The sequence below is a fragment of the Ictalurus punctatus genome, chromosome 1, assembly GCF_001660625.3.
Source record: "Ictalurus punctatus breed USDA103 chromosome 1, Coco_2.0, whole genome shotgun sequence".
Classification (NCBI taxonomy): Eukaryota; Metazoa; Chordata; class Actinopteri; order Siluriformes; family Ictaluridae; genus Ictalurus; species Ictalurus punctatus.
The window spans coordinates 17,318,165-17,335,573 of record NC_030416.2 but is presented as its reverse complement, the minus strand read 5'-3'; the positions used below and the strand labels follow the sequence as shown (position 1 = coordinate 17,335,573).

At 37.2% G+C, this 17,409-nt stretch overlaps 1 protein-coding gene across 4 annotated transcripts in view; it reads right to left on the bottom strand.

Annotated features, from left to right (window-relative positions):
• The window catches only part of rorc (RAR-related orphan receptor C), a 45,644-nt gene that overhangs the window by 3,262 nt on the left and 24,973 nt on the right, over window positions 1–17,409 (bottom strand). For 3 of the 4 annotated variants that reach the window (XM_047156662.2, XM_047156664.2, XM_047156666.2), the window contains exons 6-13: window positions 4,846–4,931; window positions 4,589–4,730; window positions 2,582–2,923; window positions 2,350–2,469; window positions 2,063–2,184; window positions 724–856; window positions 455–562; window positions 167–277 (exon numbers count right to left, since the gene is read on the bottom strand). In XM_047156662.2, the coding sequence (XP_047012618.1) occupies window positions 167–277; window positions 455–562; window positions 724–856; window positions 2,063–2,184; window positions 2,350–2,469; window positions 2,582–2,923; window positions 4,589–4,730; window positions 4,846–4,931 (1,164 nt within the window). Of the gene's footprint in view, window positions 1–166; window positions 278–454; window positions 563–723; window positions 1,759–2,062; window positions 2,185–2,349; window positions 2,470–2,581; window positions 2,924–4,588; window positions 4,731–4,845; window positions 4,932–17,409 lie in introns of those variants that run through there. The other variant, XM_053682107.1, reaches the window with a different exon arrangement.

Here is a 17,409-nt window from a genome sequence, read left to right as displayed (position 1 = left end):
AACTATTCTTTAAGAAAATATGTTTTTATGAGAATCATTAGTTGTTTGAGTAGAAAATTGTAATCACTGTGTGGTATGTTTAATTGTGTGCAATATCTTTTTGTCCCTTTCTCTTGGAGGGTGCCAGTAATTAGAAGATGACTGTATCTTAGCAAATAACCCATACCTGCATTTATGAGCACAAGAGCACTGAACAACGCCACCTGCTGCTCTGTCAGCCTCAGAGCACAAAGACTGTGGGCAAAGTCAAATACTGATGCAATGAAATCACCACATGCTGCAACACAGACAAAGATACAAACATTTAATCACTTCTAATGCACTCATGCAGACCATGTTTAAGGCGAGAGGAACTGAACAGCAGAGAATTTACACTGGGAACGGTCTATCTTTGAAGAATCATTATTGAATTCCTTTGTGAATCAAGAATCCTGAGTTTAGATGTTAGTCTTACCAAGAGACTTGAAAAGCTCAGGTCCAGCAAATTTGCCATCAAAGAACACTGTGCTGTTCTCAGTATTAAATATCCGACTCATGCGGACCAGAACTACTTCCATCGAACCTGAGAATGAGAGAAATATATGCACAAACAAATGAATACAAGATGAATTAAAAAAGAAAAACAGTCATTTACAGAAAGAGACAGAGAAACCTTGACCAATAGTGTGAATCCCATCATGTTGCACACTTGTTAGTGAAGATACAGTCATAAATGTGTCTCACCACTCTTGAGAAGGGCAATTTGATCATTCTGACCAAGCTGACGGAAGCCTGGAATGCGCTTTGCAAATTCCACCACGTACTGTACCGCATCTGTCAGACGAACCGCGCAGTGCTGCCACATCTCATCCATAGACTGCACACAGAGAGCGCGAAAGAGCGAGAGAAAGAGAGAAAAAGTTGATTTCTCTTTCGAACCAAAACAATAAGCTGGCTAATACAACCCCAAGTCCAACAACGTTGGGACACTTTGTAAAACATAAATAAAAACATAATGCAATGATTGCCTTCTGTTTTTATTTACATCCCAACTTCTTTGGAATTGGGATTGTAGTTGAATTTCATATTAGGTGGTTGCTTTAGCTTACTGTGAATTCTGGACTAGGTACTAATAATTGGGTTGCCCGGTGTAGTATGGATGGAAACACTGGTATGATTATGGTATAGTAAAGGGTCTGGCCAGGCTTTTTTGTCTTGTCATAGTAAGTTAAAGCAAGTGGGCATTTCACCACTTATACTGACAGTTGAAAGCTTTTGAACACCCTATATTTAAGCATTGTGGTTTAAATGACCTAATTTTAATGCTCTAATATTTGAAACGCTAACCGAGGAGTGGGTATAGCTGGATCAAAAATGTGTATTACTAAAGGTTTTTGTAAATTGAGAAATGTTAGAAATGATTTTTATTTTATTGGAACAATCTACATATAGCTTATCTAATTGGAAAAGGTCCAAATCTTTTACCACTCTAATTAGGCACATGTAGCACACAACATATTCATATTTTACAGCTAATTTTAGTACTGTCTATAGGTCTTATAGGCATATTCTCTCTGTGCTTCAGGGGTTCCCTCTGGGTACTCTGGTTTCCTCCCCCAGTCCAAAGACATGTATTGTAGGTAGATTGGCATTTCTAAATTGTCTATAGTGTGGGAATGTGTGTGTGATTGTGCCCTTCGATGGGTTGGCACCCCGTCCAGTGTGTCCCCTGCCTTGTGCCCCAAGTTTCCTGGGATAGGCTCCAAGCTTCCTGTGAACCTGTGTAGGATAAGCGGTACAGAAGATGGGTGGATGGATGGATGGATGGATGGATTGTGCTATTTATTTGGTCTATAGCAGTAATAGTGATTAAACTGTAATAAAACAAGAAACTACAGTTGCTCAAAAACTTGTGACTGGCTGTATATGAGATATGCCATTTCAAACATCAACTTCATCCATTTGCCTAGAACTAAGATAACTGATATTCATTAAATTTGTGCCACATGTCCAATCCCTTTAACTTGTCATTACTCAATCTGTGGGCAGTAACAATTGTCCTGTCATGATAATAGTGTAGTACTTTGTTTTGGTAGGCATGAACCTCCTCCCTGCCGAAGATCTTCCATCTAAGAGCCTGCAGCTCCTCTGCACGATACTGACTCGTCTCCCTGTGAGAACGGAAAATGCTTGCACACAGCTCCTCTACACACACACACACACACACGCACACATGCACACACACACAAAGGTTGGTCTTGATCTTGACACAATCAGCTACCACTTTGAATCACACATGATGACTTAACATCACACCATCAGGCCAAATCAGATGCAGTAATAGCCACAAAGAATCTAGTTCTGTTTCACCTATGTGCGTTGACGTAGGGTAGGGGCAGAACAAGCCTTCAGTGTCAAAAGCTCGTAATCCCATTTCATTTCCTGGAATGCTCAGGATCGCCTCGGGTGTAGATCTTCTGGAGTCAAAGCCTAGAAGAGAGGATGGTATACTCAGCAAGAGAGATAGACATGTAGCAGGAGGAAGAAATGGAAAAAAAGATCATTGTTGGAACTGACATAGGTAAAAGACAGTGTCTCTAACCTCTCAGTGTTGAAAAGCTGCTGCTCTCTCCACCCCTTTGAGAACTTCTGTAGGCCAAAGCTGCAGCCTGGGCCTCGCCTGTGGCACTGCCCTGATACGGATGTACCTCTGAAGAGCAGTTGAGATCTGAGTCCAGGGTGTAGGGGAAGGTGGGAACCAAGGGCTGGATTAAATGTGTTGAGCGACCTCGGGGCTCTTTGCTGGGCCTGTAGGCTGGTAGAGGCTCGGGCTCAGTTTGACTGGCCTGGAGACACTGCTGTTGTTGCTGTTGCTGCTGATGCCTTTCCACCTCAGCAAAAAGAGAATCTCTCTGACGTTTAGACATGCGGCCGAACTTCACCGCTGAGGAGGAGAGAGTGTAGGTATTGAAATGGATATACCAGCTAAGTGCTTTCTTTGTCAGTATTATTACACACAAGAGAAAATTCACCATATTTAGTGAGTATAACAACAATTTTATTGTTTTATGTGTGTTGTAGGCAGGTAGGCAGGTCTGATGTGCTGTGTCAGTGCACACTGTTGGCTGTAGGAATGTGGGCCAGAATGAAGTTCTCTTATCAAAGGACTAAAGCATATTTATTGTCTTTTTAACACATATGGGGAACATGATAATACACACACACAAATTCAATTTAAATGCAGATGTATTTCTTCATAATCCCATTCAAATTCTAATCTGGGTGATCTAAATCAGAAGGGGAATTAGCAACCAAGTACTGCTTTTAATTTCTCCTGTTGTAAAACAGAACATGCCTGCTGCCTGTTTTGTTATACTGGTCCATGGTAACATAAAACAAAGAAGTATGCTCAAGGGAATAAAAATATTGCAACTCTTCAGTTTTTAGGAGATTTCTATCTATTTCCAGTAGGTTTCCATCAATCTCTCATACCATTACATGGCAGAGACACAATTTTTTTTTCTATCTATCTCCAATGCCATTCTTCCTGCAGCATATGCTTACATTGGGTCTGTTCATTTCACTAGTCTTGTAATTTTTTTCACAATCACATCTTATTGCTTGTATTTGTCTTTGCATTTTGTAATAATGTTGCTTAACAGACTTCTTCCCTAAGCCCTGAGTCATTCTCAGTGAAGTCATTCTCACTGAGAACGACATTCCCTCACTGAGTCATTCTGTGTGCAGAAAACTGAAAGATAAATGAAGGCCCTGAGTATAATTTTCTTCTACAAGTGTTGAATCACTGACAAGCAAATTTACATTCTACTGCTTACATGATTAAAATAAACTGCTGAGCTAGCGGAGTAAACCTTTCATATGGTACATAAGCATACGGTGCTTAAAGATAAATCAAAGCCTCAAGACCATTAAGTCACATTTTAGTGAAATGCTCTATATTGCTGTTCAAGAGATTTATTTAAAGCAGGGCATGTATTATTAACTAAAGTTCATTGTTTGGAATCAGTCACACTGGCCTTATAAATTGGAGTTAGAAAATTCATTTAAGCTAAAATTGTAAACTTATTTTACTTTAGAAAATCAATACATGCATTTAGCCTTTGCCTATTTCCGCTATTAATTTGGGGATTAGCAGAATGTTTTTCTCCTACAGTGTTATTTCAGAAAATAGTTGTCAATAGATGTCAGTAGTTTCACTGCAACTCTCTTTGAGCATGAAGTCTTTGGCTTTCTCTTGCTCTTTCATTGGCTGCAGACAGCCAGTCGGTGTAAGTCTGGTAACAGGACAAATGTATATATTTCCATGTGCCATGAAAATGCATAGTTGACAGATAGGGTTTTTCCTAACACTATTCCTCAAAATAAACTGAAACCTGTTTAATTTACTGCAAATTCCTTATCCTCTTATGTTCAAATAAACTTGGACAATATATTGTTTTTATGTAAATGCATCTTTACCAAGACATTTTTCTAAAATATGTACTGCAAGATTGATTTTTCTTATCATTTAATTCTACTATGAATACAACCCTCTCTCTCTCTCTCTCTCTCTTTCTCCCTCTTCAGTTTTACTCTTTTTGTCTCTTACCATCTCGGCTCATTCCCTGGGCAACACATTTCTTGAGGCGGCAGCTCTGGCAGCGGTTCCTGCTGGCGCGGTCAATGAGGCAGTTACTCTGCCTAGAGCAAGAATATTGCACACTGGATGACTGGCTCCTTCGAAAAAAGCCCTACAGAGAGAACGATTGAGCAAGAAAGAGCACAGATGCAGTGAATGAAATATGTTCATTTAAAGTTCAGCACTAGGCTCAGGTGTAGAAGCTCAATGATTATAAAAGTTTTCACCTTGCAGCCCTCACAGGTGATGACTCCATAGTGCACACCTGATGACTTGTCTCCGCAGATCTTACAGGGAATGACCTCAATATGAGCTGCACACACACAAATGCAGACAAGTTCAGCCAGGATTGTTGTACATGATCATTGCTACGTATGCCTTCTCTTGTGGTAACAGCAAAGGGCCTTTTTTACTAGCAGTTGGCAGTACTGTGGGTCTACCCCTCATCTGTAGTTTCAGGAAAAGGCTTCCCCATTAGGCTGATGAATGTCCTGCTCAAATCTTAATAAGTATAATCCGAAAGTACGAAACAAATCTCAAATCAGTGTTAAAAATGCAAAGTATTACAAGATAAATTTACCCATTACCTCATCTAGAGAGCCGTGTGATTGCACTGAACTTATTGTGAACTAATTTTTCTGTCGTGTAGCAGAAAATGTGCGATCGTTTAACATTGTGGAAATTGCCACCTAATTTAGGAATAACGGAACACTAGAGTTGTGCAAAAGCCTACCAGTGAAATATATCAGATAACAGCCCAAAGCTGAGCAGAGAGATAAACCTTTTGTGTGTGTGTGTGTGTGTGTGTGTGTGTGTGTGTGTGTGTGTGTGTGTGTGTGTGTGGTCAATATTTCAGTAAATCTAACCTGCTGACTTCTTGGAACTCAAATGTGCTTATGTGGCTATGTGGTATTTACACACTGTCCTTTAACCAAAGTACCCAAATCTTTCTCACCCATGTCTAAACACACACACACACACACACACACACACACACACACTACACAAATTTACATCAGGTACTAACAGTGCATACTAAATTAATGCATAATATAGTAAGTGCTTAATCAAGCATAACCTTGAATAAAGCATTATTTATGCATTGCCTACTGTGGCCCCGTGTTTAATGAAAATATCTGTACTTTAATTTAATTCTTATAGCTACTTATAACTTTAGCATAATATCTTCCTTCACTTGTAAATGTTTGCATTAGAAGCAGCATAATTAGGGCACATTTGCTATGTAAATTTCTGTCCTCGATTACCAGGAAATGGTAAGGACTTCCCCATCCAGCCCTAAAGTCACTAGAACATTTACCCACAAAAATGTTTAAAAATAATAATAATGGAAATTTGATCATTCACTTCAAGACCAGATACAGCTTTAAGATGGAAATATAAGAGATATTAGCATTAATTATTACAATAAATTATTGCTTTAGTGCGATACTCACAATTTGGCCCATGTTTTACAAGATCACCTAATCTTAGTATATATACTCCAACAATGATTCAGCTGCATAGGAAACAACAGCAAGCTATGCAATATGTGGATAACTGCTGGCTTCCAGAACTAATTAAAACAGCAATAATAAAAATAGTGATTCCCACATAGCAAAGATTTTTATCTGGATTTTGACCTGCAACCATAAGTGAGATGTAAGGTCTGATATTATGTCATATACGTTGCTGATAAAGAAAAATAAACCACACTGGAGCTTTATCCAAAGGTTCTTCCTACTGTACAATCCTACTGTGCATTTATATAATATTTATTGTATAATCGAAAATAGCAATAATACTGCAACAACACAGAAAGATCATGAAACAAAATATACATGCACAGAAACCCCTAATACAAGGCTACATGGTATACGTCAGTTTGAACCTGTGCTACAACAGAGCACAGCAGTAGAGGACAAAGTGTAAAGGTACTGATGGAGAGAGTGGTGGATTCTTACTATTGAGTTTATATGAATTTTTGTGGCATTTTCTTTGTTTATGCAAAAGTAAAACAGCTTCATGTCCTAATTAGGACTTCGTAGACATCTAACATGCTGTTAAAGCTGAACATGGAGCTATACAGAATATATACATGTACATGGACAACTTTGAATTATACAAATGTATACATGTATACAACAGTGTAAATCAGTATGAATTGTGTGTGTTACTAAGAAGTTGTTGCTATCCTGATCAGTCTAAAGTACAATACAATTGCCTAATATGAAATGTTATTGTGTATTTCTGTATTCCAATTGTAATAACAGTAATCCAGCTGAATATCAAGCAGCATAAAGTTATGCAATGTATAGAGAATGAGTGTATTCAGATTGAAATACTTTATTGTGAATAATAATAATAATAATAATAATAATAATAATAATAATAGTAATAATAATCATCATCATCATCATGATCATCATCATCATCATTGAGATGTTCACACATGGTGTTTTTTTTTTGTTTGTTTGTTTTTTTACAGCCACTGCCTGATTTATGAAGGTCAAAATGACATATTATGGAATCTTTAATATTTATCTCAGTTATTTCTTTATGCAAATAATGAAATGCTCAATGGAATCTGAAAATCATTAGTATGACAAATTACAACCAAGATTTTAAGCTTCCTTTACACTTTTTCCCACCAGACCATCAAAAGGTTCTGTCGTGCTAAGGGGACTGAGTGTGACTGGGTATTTCTCACCCAAAAATTTAAACATCAAAAACTACAAAGCCTCTCGTGAAAAATATAGAGAGATACAAAGCCGAAGAGAGAGGCAAAGTGTGGGGGAATATTTGACAGACTGAGGAGGTGGACCTGAAGTGTCAACCTCAGAGTCTTTTTAAGTGGTTTACTGGCTTCTCTTTCATTCTGACTATCCTGCTTTTATGCATTCTCTTGCTTTTTCCTTCCCTTTCTCTGTCTCTCTCACAAAGGATGTGCCTGCCAGTAAGAAACTCTTTTATCTTGTGTTTTTACTGCCAGGAATGTCCATCCCCCCTGTTCACTTTCTCCCCCACACCCCTCTCACCTCCATTACAACTCTTCCATCTTCCCTTCTCTCTTTCTCTCCATGTTTTCTCACATTCCCTGCCTGCTCATAAGCAGGTGCTTCCCACAGGTGGATTAAGAAACATCCAAGAAACAATTCCTTGTCCTTCTTATGGTTAGAGTAACGTTTTTGCTTTTGTTTTGTATCTGCAATAAATCAGTCATTCAGGGCCTACAGAGCAGATCATAGCAGACATAGCGTGTATAAATACCGCGGAGCCAGCTAAGTCTGGTGTTGTTGATGGACACAAAGGCCTAAGACTGTGTGAGACAAGACTTGTGTTTCTGTGTCAGTGTGTGTTTATGTCAGTGTGTCAGCTCTTACGTGTGCCCTGATTATGGGTACAGGAAGGAACTCCAAAAAGCTCTTCATATCCGCAGTATATAGGTGAAGCTTGAAAAGCAAGCGTGTGTTAATAAATGTGAGAAAGCAAAAATGTGTGAGGGATACTTGTGTGTGGAACAATGGTATAAGTACACACTTTCCCTTGTTAAAGACTGTGAGGATTGTGAAAGATCTTAAATGCATGCATGTGTGTGTTGGAGGGAATAGAGAGCACAGTCGCATGCCTGGTGAATTTCCTGTTATTTGAGGTTGACAACAACTAACTGAACCACAGAGACTCTAGCATCTCTTTCTCTTTTTGTTTCTTGATTTCTTCTAGATGGTACTGTCCATGTTTTACTGTTTTCTACAAACTGGCTAGGGACATGATAAGCAAGATAAACCGCAATATCTCTCTATCTCTCTCTCTCTCTCTCTCTCTCTCTCTCTCTCTCGCTTTCTCTCTCTCACACAAACACACATTATAGGTAGCATGACTACTAATTATAACTAGTTGGCCAGTAATTTAAAAAAATAGACTAGTCAACATTTCCATAGTTAAAGCAAAAACTGCTTTTTAGGCTACATTATTAATGACAAAAGTAAATAAATCTCTGCAATAAATATGCAAAACAATACATATGTAAATAAGTATCATATTATACTATTTAAGGAATTATCAGTTCATCAGCTCATGTGGATAAGCTCATGGTTCAATTGAAATAGTTGATTCTGAAACTGAGAGCAGGATATATGTGCTCTACGACTAGAAAGAGCAACCTCTAGATCATCTGTCCTCATCCTACTTGACCTCTCTGCTGCTTTCGACACTGTGAACCATCAGATCCTCCTGTCAACTCCAGCCTGGTCATCACTGGAACGGTTCTGAGCTGGGTGGAATCCTATCTCTCTGACAGATCCCTCAAGGTATCATGGAGGGGAGGTATTTCTGAAACTCAGCAACTCACAACTGGCGTTCCTCAGGGGTCAGTTCTGGGTCAACTCCTCTTTTCTATCTACACTACATCTCTAGGGCAGGTGATTGAGTCTCATGGCTTCTCATATCATTGCTATGCTGATGACACCCAGCTCCATTTGTCCTTCCAGCCTGACGATCCATCCATCTCTTCACGCATCTCTGCTTGCCTTTCGGACATCTCGGTCTGGATGAAGGAAAACCATCTTAAGCTTAACCTGGCAAAATCTCAGCTTCTCGTGATCCCAGCCTGTCCCTCAATCAACCACAACCTCACTGTACAGCTCGGCTCACTCACACTCATGCCAACCAGGACGGCCAGGAACCTTGGGGTGATTCTTGATGACGGCTTGACCTTTACAGACCATATCTCAGCAACTGCAAGGTCCTGTAGGTTCATCCTTTACAACATCAAGAAAATCCGACCCTACATCACCGAACAGGCTACACAGATGTTAATCCAGGCTCTTGTTATCTCTAAACTGGACTACTGCAATTCACTGCTTTCAGGCCTCCCAGCCAGCTCCATCAAACCCCTTGAGATGATTCAGAATGCTGCAGCGTGCCTCATCTACAACCAGCCCAAGAGAACCCATGTCACACCCCTCTTCATCTCCCTCCATTGGCTTCCTGTAGCTGCCCGCATCAAGTTCAAGGCCTTGATGCTCACCTACAAGACCTTGTCAGGAACAGCACCCTCCTACCTCAACTCTCTCCTGAAGGCCTACGTTCCCTCTCGCAATCTGTGATCGATTAGTAACCGACGTTTAGGAGTTCCAACTCAGCGTGGTGCAAGATCCCTTTCCAGAACCTTCACACTAACTGTTCCTCAGTGGTTGAATGCACTTCCAATGTCAATCCGGACCGCAGAATCTCTCACCATCTTCAAAAAACAGCTAAAGACCCACCTCTTCCATGAACACCTAACCAACTCATAATAAAAATAAATAAATAAATAAATAAATAAATAAATAAAATTTGCACTTACACCTCTACTCTGCACATTGCTTCTTCTGGAATTCAATTAATGGATCTTGTATGGTAGCACTACTTGTATTGTTCTCTGCTTGATATATCGCTTTGCTTGTATCTTTCTCATTTGTAAGTCGCTTTGGATAAAAGCGTCTGCTAAGTGAATAAATGTAAAATGTAAATGTAAATATATGGGCACAAGCTCCTTATAGCTTAAACATGGATGGAGGATGGAATATCTACAGCAGTGTCTGGAGGTTTTTCTGCCATGTTCAACTCTGGCATCAGTAGCATCTAAAACTGAGTCTGGATCGTCCTCTTTGAGCTGGTATGCATCCATGATCAGACTCTAAACTAGCTGAGTGGGATTGGATAGTGATATGCAACACATGTCTCCGAAAGCACTCTTTCATACAGTGCTGTTAACAACGGAAGTCACTATTCCACATCACAAGGATTTTACTTCAGTTTTATTTCTCTTTAAAGGACAACAACAACAACAAATAAAGCTGAGGGGGAATACTTTCATCTATCGTACGTCTCTATACTTCATGCAAAGTGATATCAAAATGTTAATAGCCCATTAAAGCAAAATAATTATTTTAAAAAAACTTTTCCCTGTGTAGTTTTGTGCCGTTTACTGTAGAATTTGCTTCATCTAGTCTGAAATTACCGTCTGCCTTATTGTTTTTTCCACTGATCCGACTAGCCGACAGCTACTAACAGCTGCAACTATTAAATGTATTAATCGACTAGTCTAACTAGTTGACAACGAACACATAAACTCACACACATAATGTCTCACTAGGTGTTGTCTGGTATCACATTGAAGAATTACTTACTATCGCAAATAATAGAGAAAACACACACACACACTGCACACATCCACAAAGCATACTTAGCAATCTAATTCTGCATTCCCCCACTAAAACCACATTCTGATAAAGAGTGAATGCTCTCTCTGCTTTCCACCTCTCCTCCATCTATCCACCTCAACCACATGCTGATACACACAAAAAGCAGTCACATTTATTCTGCCCTCATTCCTTATCTGAACCCTTACTCTCCCTATCGCTCCTTGCTAACCACTCACAAAGGAAGAGACTCACAGGCTTACCCGCTGAATAACAGTGAAATGAAAGTAATGAGGTGCATGTTGTATCAGATATGAACAGATAATGTCAACACACACAGTACACACACACAAAATCAAAATGAGGTTGTATGACTAGATAATTTCCCCAACACACATAAAATGAGGGCTGCTTTATATTATTGATTCACTTGAAAGAAAGAAAGAAGGAAAGAGAGAAATAAAGAAAGAAAGACAGGAAACCAGACAGGTCAATGGTTAATGTCTCACAGATGCACAAATTAAATTCAGCATTGTATAATGTCTTTATATGCTGTCATGAAAATAAGGATCTCGTACCTCAATTTTATTTGATTGTATCTCTGTAGTTAAGCTCATTTACAGAAACAAAGATGCAATCTGCCTTTTGACCGGTAACCGTAAGTCAGATGTAAGATCAGATGTTATCTTGTAAGTCATGCAGATAAAGAAGCCACACAGAAGCTTCACCAAAAGACAAAAATGTACAAACCTAATGTATATTCTTATAAGGACTTGTGTAAGTGTAAAGTGCAAGTTTACTGATGGAGAGAGTGATGGATTCTCACTTTTGATTACATGTGGAATGTTGTGCCATTTTCTTTGTTTTTGCAAAAGTAAAAAGTGCACTGTCAGCTCGGACATGACCATTGCTGGTAATGTTGCCAGTTTTGCCAACGCTCTTCTCATTGCACAGCAATACTACTTTTCACAGCTGGCAAATAGACAATGGTGTTTAGTTGGTGAATAACATGCATTCGTTCTAGCACCAATGGTAGTTTTCATATAGAATCTCCATAAGAGGTCCATTCCTGCTTTTATCTTGATCACATGATCTGCATCAACCAGTGTGAGTATGGTAAGGAAGGAAGTTCAGCTTCCTTGGTGTGAGAATCCCTTCAGAGCTAACTAGCATTGAGAAAGTAACCATTGACGTGAGATATGAGCGCGAATGAATTCTTTGGCAGTTAGTCAATGCTCACATCCTATACATCTGCAAGCAATCCGTTCATATTGTACTGATTCTTTAAAAAAAAAAAAAAGGTCTGATTGAACAACTAAGAAATGCATGCCTGAAATGTCCATACAAATGACCGTGTGTAGGTTATGGTAGTGTAATACTGTAAAGCACGGTAGTTACTTATATAATGGCACTTTCATGTCATATCATCAGACTAGCTACTGTAATTGTTAATAATTAAATTATTAATTTAAAAAGATCTAATTATCAATTATTAATGACTCCACCAGTTTGTCACCTGAATTTAATTTGCATCTTTAGATTGACTCTGTTAGTATCAGTGCTTGGTCAGATCACAAAGAAACACAAATTGCATTTGAAAGCACTAAAATGATAGTTAATGAGATGTACTACGAGTTTTGTGTGTCCACATGTTAGTATACTGTATGCTTCTGTAAATTAATATATTGTTGAAAATATCACTCAAAAACATGTCATGTTTATTACAGGGTATAAAGCAAGGAGCCATAGTTATAGGAGTAAAGCAAGTGTTCCATCTGCATGTGCACTACCTCTATGTAATGCATGTTTGTTGGGCTTGGTGTAAAAATTTGGCAGTACTCTTTAACCTAAAACACAATACTGTTATTCTTTGGACTTTTAGGAAATTTGATATGTCAGTGTCAAAGCTGACTATGGAGGTATAAGGGGTTACACCAAATGTATGCCAGTAAATTACACCTTGGAATAATTCTGAAGTTTCCATTTCCTCATACAACAGTAAACATACAACAGTATTAAATTTTTGTAGGTACAACTTTGTGGCATATTTAATTGTTGACATAGGATAGCTAGCATATATATATATATATATATATATATATATATATATATATATATATATATATATATATATATATATATATATATATATATATATTTATAACAACAATTAAGTTTGGCACCAAGTGAAAAGTCAGCTTTGACATTAGCATACCAAATTTCCTAAAAGCCCAAAGAATAACTATCTATCTATCTATCTATCTCTATCTCTCTCTCTCTCTCTCTCTCTCTCTCTCTATATATATATATATATATATATATATATATATATATATATATATATATATATATATACACACACATACGTATGTATGTATGTATGTATGTATAGCTAGATAGATAGATTTTGTTGTTGTTATTATTATTGCTATGTGTTTTCATACACATAGCAATAACAATAATGATAATGAGTCTTTATTGATCACATATGCATTACAGCACAGTGAAAATCTTTTCCTCGCATACCCCAGCATGTTAGGAAGCTTGGGTCAGAGTGCAGGGTCAGCTATGATACAGCGCCCCTGGAGCAGAGAGAGTTAAAGGCCTTGCTCAAGGGCCCAACAGTGGTATCTTAGCAGTGCTGGGGCTTGAACCCCTGACCTTCCGATCAGTAACCCAGAGCCTTAAACGCCAAGCCACCACTTTAATTATAATAAAAAGTACAACAATATGTGACGGTTAAAAACATGCAAAATCATGAAGTTTCAATTTAAATTGTTTTACTTTTTAAAAATTGTTTTACATTTGAATGCAAATTGTCAAAATACTGATAAAATAAAAAATGCTTATTGTTTCTTTTTTTATTATTTACATAAGGCTATGGCTCTTTTACCTTAATTGCTTGAGCCTTGAGCTAGAGTAGACCCTGGAGAGAAAGGGGAAAGGAAGTGTCTTAGTGCTCAGTACTCGCAGAACTGAAGTGCTCTCACGTGTTACAGTTTCTACGCTTGCTTGATTGATGCCTGATGAATACCTCTGTGTGTACGCAATTCATTGCACCTTGCACTCATTTTTACTCACTGATATGACGCTGTTGTTATGGTGTCATAGCCTGAGCTTTGAGAACTGAAAAACATATGCACCCTTGTTTTTATATTTCTTTCTCTCTTTTTTTAATTAATTTATGTTCACATAACCTAGGCTGCTTAAGCCCATATGATGCTTTTTGTATAGGTTAGATATGATATCTGCCTACAGCAACGGCACACAGTGTATTCCCTCCAAGCATTTTCACTTAGCTCTCATTTCTAGAACATTTTTTAGAACAATCCCAACAATGCTAGGTTCAATTCTTGTGGTATTTATGTAGGATATTACATCATACAACATGTTTTAACATTCAGTTATTTTCATATATTGGAATACTGCATAGCCCTGCTATGATATTCATGTAATATAACAAGGTGTGCAAGTACACTGGAAAGGTGTAAGGTATCACAATGTTTTAGCTTTGAAAAACTAGCTGATAAGGTCATTTAACTCCAGAGATGAACATACTGTTAAATAGATGAGCAATCACACCAAAATTTGAAGTCATCTGACATCAACGCAATACTGTACATAGTGCTAATGTATTCTCTTTTTGATGTGGTTTTTATGAAGAAGTTGGAAATCACACATTAATTGCTACTGAATTGTTGTGAGTGAAAATTTGATAAATGGTTCTCTCTCTCTCTCTCTCTCTCTCTCTCTCTCTCTCTCTCTCTCTCTCTCTCTCTCTCTCTCTCTCTCTCCCCCTGAAACCCCCGTCAGCATTTTGTATTTTAAATGCTTAAAAACCTCAAAGTTCCACTAACGGAAATCTTTGAGATGAACACAAGACAGAAAAAACACACAGAAAGAAAAAAAAATCAAGATCAAGATTTAATGCCTCAAAAAAGGTAAAAGCTGAGTTCGTTTAAGATGCCAAAGGCATTGTTTATCTTAATTTAGCACAATTCATAGGCAATAAAGTGTTTCTGATTTTTAATTATAAATGGTTTATGATCTTGATATATTCCTTTTGCTTAATGTCCTAATATATTTTAACTTTGAGAGTAAAGACAGAGTAAAATTCTGATAAGTCACATATTCATACATATTTCATACATATATGAAAAGAAAAAAAAGAGAAAATGACACAAAGAGACCAAAAAGACCAAGGCGTAATGTCTCAGAGAGGCACAGAGTGATTTCAGAAACACTCAGGTTGGAAACTGCTGATAAATATTATCCATATCAGCATGTACAGAAACTGGAGAAATTACAATTTTCATCATGAAATCAGTTAATGAGCACAAGTACACCTTTCCTAATACTAAGAATCTTAATAATAAAGTCTCCCGACAATTAAAAAAAACTATCCATTTCAGATTTAAACATTTGCAGCGATTTTGTACTGGTTGAATTTAAAATTCAAACATTTTGCCATTTTAATCCCTCTTAATGTCCACATCTTGTGAAGTCTTGATACATTCTTATTTTATTTTGAAGTACACTCTTGGAGGGAAAATGATTAATTGAATGGTTAATGGTTAATGGTCACTTCTTATACTTGGAGCTTCACTCTATACGATGTTACAAACAACCTGTAAGGGTTCTCATAAAGGCACAAATCAAAGAAAGTTCTATAATTAACTTTTTTTTTTTCCTCAAAAAGTGTATTTAACTCAAAATGAACCACTTAACCTTATTAAGCATATACAAAATATACCCAAAAATCTACATAATATATAATGGTTGTAAGATATTTAAATAGCCATTATAAATCTATTAAAAATGGACAAAATTGTTTGCATTAAAACCACGCTGCAGTAAGAAAACACAGCAGAGGCTTCTATAATGACTGTTCTATACTGCTCATGACATTTTGTGAATGTTTGATAGTAAACCGTTCTGTCGTTTCAAATGGAACATCAAAAAAAATCAAAAGAGGAAAATCTTTTTTATCAGAAGTTTCATAAATGATCAAACCATAAAGAAAGCCGAATGAAAACAGTAGGAGAAAAGTCCGGAGCATTCAGGTCATTTGTATATTACACAAACATGGAGATGACGATGATGATCAGTGTTTTGGGAATCAGAGGATGTAGGTTTTGATTTAATTCTAGATATTTTGTAAATATAAGCCAATTTATTATAAAATAATTGCTTGCATCATTGTGACCAAAATATATCATATTTTTCAAAGTCATTAATATGACTTTATTAAAAATTATTTTCCAGTAAACTCTCCACATGAGGGAGGGATTATGAAAGAAATTTGGGGATAGAGAAATAGCATAAAGCAAAACTTGTCATTTGTAGCCTGTGTAGGAGCATGCACACCTGTGTACACGTCTATGCTATACATACATAAACACATTTGGTGCTGAATGGGTGACCACAGTAACAAAGCAGTTTTGCAGCTGGTAAAGTTTTCTCTAGCCGCATGTTATAATGTGTCTACATATGTGAAGTGAGAATCTAGTGCAGTGCAATCGTGTCATCCTGCCGATTCTAATTACATTCAAATAAATGTCTAGTACCGACAATGGCTAAAATTATTCTTTCTGTGCCTCTCTGCTCTTCCCACCTCATCACTGACTCAACAGAGTTCACTCTCACACCATGAACCATCATACAGCCATTCTTCCTTCACTAAACCCTTTACAGTTTGTATTGCAATTATTGAAGAATGGCAGATTCTATATGTGCATGTGTGTATACATTTTACTGTGTAGATGATTATATATGATAAAAAATGCATCCTTAGTAAAATTTTAACAATATATATTTAAGTGTTTATTATCTTTAACAAAATCTGTATGAATCATTTCAGATTCCTTTTTGATTCTCATCACACACTAATCAATCATTAAATTATTAATAAATAAATAACTGCAAAACTAATCACAATATTACAAGTATAATTGCATGGTTTTAAACCTACTACGTAGATGGTTCATCAATATATGATTGAATAAATTTTGCTAGCAGTGTTGCCCTACAAAGGAAATCGATGTAATTATGGACTCAGAATCCACTTCCATGAGTAGAAATGTATAAAATTGTGGTACTTGAATTTGATTTAATTTGACTAAATTCTTTAAATATTTCAGGACTTCCGTTACATGAATAAAAAAAATACTGTACTTAGTATAGAGGAATGCTATCAGCTAGCTACATTAGTTTCTGAATGGTCATTAGGTGACCTGTGAACCCAAAATAACTTCATAAAGGGCTTTCCAGCTATCCAGCATCATTTTGCAACAACAACAACAACAACAACAAAAAAAGGTGTATGGCTATGTGAGTAGTGTGGGCTAAGGCAAAATGTCATCTTTAAACCATGTTTACAACCGCAGCCATCAAAAAGGTCATCATCAGGTGTCCCTAAACCCCCTGCGTGGCATATACACGTATGGAAGCAGCATCGAATTGAATGCTTTCCATATTAAGACTAAAAACCATTTTCGAGCAGAGTCTCACAAAATAAAGACTTCAACATGAGCTTGCTCGTACATCAGGGGCCATAGTAACACGTTGTAGTTTGTGAGATGGTTCTACGAAATTCATGTTACTAGAAAA